Consider the following 5,101-nt stretch of genomic DNA (forward strand, 5'->3'; position numbering starts at 1 on the left):
CTTATTGTTAGTGCTCAATAGTTGATAGTCTTCATTATTATTATTATTATTCAGAATCCTGCCCTTAGCCCCACAGAGATCCATGAAATCCTTTATGTAAAGGGTTTAGAGTACAGTGAGGCGCGTGGTGCTTGGTGCTATTTATTTTATTCTATTTTATTTATTGACAAAATATATTAACAGTCCTTACACTCTCTGGGACAAGTTCTTTGCCTTTTCTGGGGCTCAGTTTCTACCTGTGTAATACCTGGCAACTGCCTGGTAGGGATACTTAAGGGTTGGTGTCCCCAAGGGCCTAACAACTGCCTGGAAAGGTGGTACTTGAACTTTTTAGGAAGGGTTTGCCTGAATAAACCTACCACCCCACCCCCACTCCCAGACCAGCAGAGACCCAGGAATGCCAGCCAATCTACAGACATCTACTTAGAAACCCAGTGCAGTTCTGCAGCCCCCAGACACACAAACCCATCCATCAAGCCAGAGCCAGGCCAAGAGCTGCACAGTGCATTTCAGCAGAGCATACCAGCCCAAACAGCTGGAGTTTGCTCACTTATCTTGCAGAAAACATGTGCTCACACTTGCCCTTCTGCACACATCCCCATGTGTATCCTCACCCAAACCCCCAGGCCTGCACACCAACAGATGACCCAGCCCCACAGGGTAACTACCAGTTCACTCTTGTCACACACACAGGTCCAGACACTCATATGCACTCCCCCATGAGTACAAACTTTCACACATGTCCAGGCAGATAGGTCCTTGTCAGTGACACCTTTTTCCTGCTCAGGAGCTGCAGACTGACTAGCCCACTCCTCCTCAGAGCCCACACAGGAGCCCTGGGGGAGAGAGAAGTTCTGTGAGCTGCTGGCCAGGGTGAGGGGGCCGAGTCCAGACCCAGAGCAGGTGGCCCAGCAGCTGTGCCCAGGCTGGCCCTGCCAACTTGCTCACCCACTTGGACAAGCCTGGAGCCCGTGGGGAGGCACCTCCTACAGGGGTATGGGGCAAGATGGAAGTCCTGCCCCTGACAAGCTGAGGTTCTGGGAAAGTAAGTCCCTTTCCTGTGGGTCTCGCTTCACCCATTTCGGCCAAGATGCAGGTGGTCCGGTGACCTGATTCTCCAATGTAACTGACTTGTTGAATACTCTTCAACCCAGAGGGGGCCTTGGCAGGTTGATCTGCGTTTAACAACCCCCCCAGGTGACCCACATGACCCAATGACCACTTTGAGAAACCCTAAAAGTCTAAAGGATTTAATTTTATGACACTAGAGAGCGGGGAAATGGCCAGGGATGGGGGGAAAGAATAGACTTTAAAGACACCGGAAACACTCATTTCAGGTCAGTAAAAGCAACAGTCCAGATGTGGCCTTCCAGTCCCCTCCCCCTAGCAGCAGCTGCGAAACGGGTCAGGGGTCACCCCAGCCCAGACCCCTCCCCTCAATCCAAGAAGTCACTGCAACTTCACCATCGAAAGTATTTGTTTAATAACAACAACCAAAAAAAAAAAAAAAAACCCACAGAACTATTGTAAAACAATATTCTCAGTCGGTGATCATTGTAATATACAATACAAAGCAATTAATTTCCTCAGAAATCTGAGAAGCACCAAACGTGACCATTTTTTAAAATGTCTGCTTTTCAAAAAATAGAAACACACGGGGGGACTCCCCCAAGTCTCTGGTGGTTGGTGGGCGAGGAGGGAGGGTCAGCCTGCCCTGTCAGTCCCCCAGCCCCTGGCTGGATCCAGCAAGCGCCCAATGGCCGCCGATCTGTCTTGTTCCTCCCCAGCTCCGGCGAGGCGCTTTGGAAGGACCAGAGAACAGTTATTCCTCTCGCCCCTTGAAGGGCTGGGGTCCGCCGGTCCCTGAGGGCGGCGCTTCAGAGACACAAGATGCGATCGTCCGCTGGAACGCACGCCGCCTGTGATGAAACGGAGAGAGAAGTGAGACGGGCAGGTTGGAGGGAACAGGGCTGCAAGCCCCTCTTCCCCAGGAAACACGAGGAGGCAGCACCTTTTCCAATCTCCTTGGGCATCCTTGAGCAGCTAGGTGCCCGAAAGGATGGGGCGGACATAGGGTCAAGTAACCCCTCCCTCTCTGGGCCTCAGTTTCCCCATCCGTAGAAGGAAAATGATCTCGTACTCCAACTCGGACCTCACCTCTGCCGCCAGGGCGCTGATTTCGTCGTTAAGGGTGCTGAGCGGAGCCCGGGCGGGGAGTCCCCGGCCCCCGGGGGTCCCGACTTGGGATTCCGAGTTCAGCTCCAACTCCAGGTCCCAGATGTAGTCGATGACGTGCTGGAGGATCTCCACCCTGCTCACCTTGCGGTTCTGAGGCAGGGTGGGCACCAGCTCCTTGAGGCGCGAGTAGCAGCCGTTCATGTCGTAGAGTAGCACGTTCACCTGCTGCTCGTCTAGCAGGGCGGGCAGGCGCGCCCCGGGGCCGCCGGCGCAGCGCGAGATGGCCACGCTCTGCTCGGACAGGCAGCGCACGACCTCGCCCGCGCCGCCCGCAGCCTTGCCCGCCTTCAGCGCGCAGCTGGGGCCCGCGGCGGCCGCGGCGCTGCCACTGGCGACCTTCATGATACTGGCGTCTGGGTGAGAGAAGGTGAAGAGGACGGAGGAGGCGGACGACGGGAGTACGGGACGAAGTTGAAACGGTAAAAAGACTGCCGTAGAAAGGTAGATGCAAGCCCCACCGCCCGACTTTTATAGAGAGGCCGCGGCGCATCCCACCCCCATCTTGGGGGGCGGTCTCAGACGTTCAAAAACAGCCAATGGGAGGTCTGGAGGCGCGGCCTAGAGAGCTTCTGGGTCCCGCCTCCTGCTCTACTACTGCACCCTCACCGGCGTGGAAAGGGACCCGAGACTCAAGAACAGAGAGAGTGGGAGGACACGGTGCAAGGTCGCTAGTGGAGGCAAGGGCTGCCTTGGGCTCCTCGGGAAGGAGGCTAAACCGGTATTACCAATAACGAAAAGATTCCAAGAATCAGTTTTCCCAGGTTCATTTTCTCACTTTTCCAGCCCCATTTTACAGATGAGGGAAACTGAGGTCCCGATGGAGAAGCAGCGGGATCTGGGTCGCCCAGTACTTGAGCCTGGGCTTCTGGACCCTATTGGAAGATTATCTCTGAGACCCTGATCTCCCAAATATTTGAGCTGAAACTTAAAGCGGGCCCTCCTTTACACTCTGCCCACCGCGGCGGTGTCCTTTCCCAATTCCCAGAGAATGTTGCTGGTTAATGTTCCTGGGACCAGGCGGGCTTACCCAGGCCCCTTGGGATGGGAGCAATTAATTCTGGAAAGTCTTCCTCCAGGATTGGGGACTGGGTCTCTGGGACCTGAACAAGATAGAAGGCGCCCAGAGTGGACTGCCTTCCCTGATTCTCCCCTGGATTTACAGCCCCCTGCAAAAATCCCCCAAATCTGCATCATTAAGTAATTAAAATTTTTTTCTCCCTTTTTGCCTTCCCCCCCAAAGACCTCGGATCAGGGTCTCCCTCCCACGGCGCGGCAGCTGCGGAGCTCGAGTCTCCCCCCTCCCACCCACCCCACTCCCGGGGCTGCTCTGTGTCAGCGTCTGAACAAGCGGCTCAGACCGTTAGACGCCAGGCCCGTGACGTCACCCATTCATAAAACCCGGACGGGCTGTCAGGCTGGCGCCGCGCGGGCGGTCGCCATGGAGACGGCAAACCCAGCCCCGGAGCTCCCCAGCCACCCCCAGCTCTGCCAGTCACCTGCAGGCCTCGGTTGGGAGGCCTGGGAATGCCCTCCTCGCGGGCGCGGTCGCTGGGCAAGGGTCACCTTACCTCCCCGCCCCACACCTGGGAATCTCTCCACCAGGCCCACAGCTCCGGCCACTTGGGAGGTTTCTTCACCGCCTCCTCCCCACCTCAAGCTCCCAGCTCACGCCTGGGGAAAGAGTTCCGATTCCAACTCTGCTGCTGGATGAATTTAGTTGAGTCTCGGGCCCTCTCTGAGCCCGAACTTCTGCCTGGTATTTCGATAATGACAAAGGTGACGATTTATTGCATTCTTACTTGGTGCCAGGCACTGTGTGAAGAGTTTGCTTTGTCAATCTTATGCGGTCCGCGCCACAACTCTAAGAGGGGAGTTGTTTGGTTTCTTTATACAAAGGAGGAAACCGAGGCTCAAAAAGCTTCCCAGGAGCCAGAGCTGTTGTAATGGCTGCATTATTATAACAAGGGCACTTTATTGTAATGCAGTTCCTTCCTGCCAGGGTAGGCAGTCTGCCTCCAGAGCCCTGGATAGGCTAGAGGCGGGGAAACTGCGGGGCTAAAATTCTGTGCTAACATAGGAGAGGATGATATTATGGCTCCTTTTCCCCCTGCAATTCACTGGGTATCAGTGAGTTTCCTTTGCCCACAGGTTGGGGGAGGGGCCGATAAACCGACCCCCTGCCTCCACATCTGGAAACCAGGAAAGCTGATCATTGAGACCAGCTTCAAAGGAGAGAGATCACTAATTAACTGGACTCCTCATCCCCTTAGCACTCCCCTATCCCAAACTCTCCAAACTCCCTAGGCCTTGTTTAGCAATCCTCTAATGATTGGAGAGAACTTTTTGCTGTGCAGAAGAATTGGAAGGACAATGACCAACCAGAGAAAATTAGAATATTAATTCATTACCTAGTGTTTATTAATTGATCCAGCAATTCTACTTGCTGGAATCAATTCCAGAGAAACCTACACACAGGAGCACAAAGGACGTCTGTTCAGCATGTTTCACTGAGGTGCTACCTGCAAGAGAGGGGAAGTTGAAATAACCTAAATGTCCATCAACATGATATAAATTATTAATGGAAGTCAGTGCAGTGGCCTGGCTATGCAGCAGGTGGGAAGCATGGCTCTGAGAGATATCTAGATCCTACTGTTGATGGAGAAAGCAAGTTTTAGACTGGGGGTCAAGGTAGGACCTTTTATTGCTCCTGAGTACGTGTGTATCTGGAAATGACTTTAAAACAAGAGAGGAAATTATGCTACAGAAAAAAATTTCAAACACAGTACTGTGTGATTTCTCTTATTTGAAGTTCTAGAACAGGCACAGCTAATCTAGGGGAAAGAAATAAGAATGTTGGTGGCCT

General features: G+C 53.7%; 1 protein-coding gene across 1 annotated transcript; it reads right to left on the reverse strand.

The window, feature by feature from the left end:
* Window positions 1–1,459: 1,459 nt before the first annotated feature.
* ID1 (inhibitor of DNA binding 1) lies at window positions 1,460–2,689 on the reverse strand. The gene is made up of 2 exons (XM_082644734.1): window positions 2,158–2,689; window positions 1,460–1,919 (listed from the first exon to the last, which is right to left on the reverse strand). Exons 1-2 carry the CDS (start codon window positions 2,578–2,580, stop codon window positions 1,878–1,880), a joined length of 465 nt encoding a protein of 154 aa, XP_082500860.1. The 5' UTR covers window positions 2,581–2,689; the 3' UTR covers window positions 1,460–1,877.
* Between the last annotated feature and the right edge of the window lie 2,412 nt (window positions 2,690–5,101).

The sequence above is a fragment of the Mesoplodon mirus genome (assembly GCF_964341445.2).
Source record: "Mesoplodon mirus genome assembly, chromosome: 15".
NCBI classification, from domain to species: Eukaryota; Metazoa; Chordata; class Mammalia; order Artiodactyla; family Ziphiidae; genus Mesoplodon; species Mesoplodon mirus.

What these genes read in the sequence shown, in the direction of transcription:
- ID1 (XM_082644734.1), bottom strand. Translation starts at nt 2,580, where the DNA reads ATGAAGGTCGCCAGTGGCAGCGCCGCGGCCGCCGCGGGCCCCAGCTGC. An exon ending in TCAGCGCCCTGGCGGCAGAG is followed by an intron (nt 1,920 to 2,157) that starts GTGAGGTCCGAG and finishes GTTTCATCACAG; the next exon opens with GCGGCGTGCGTTCCAGCGGA.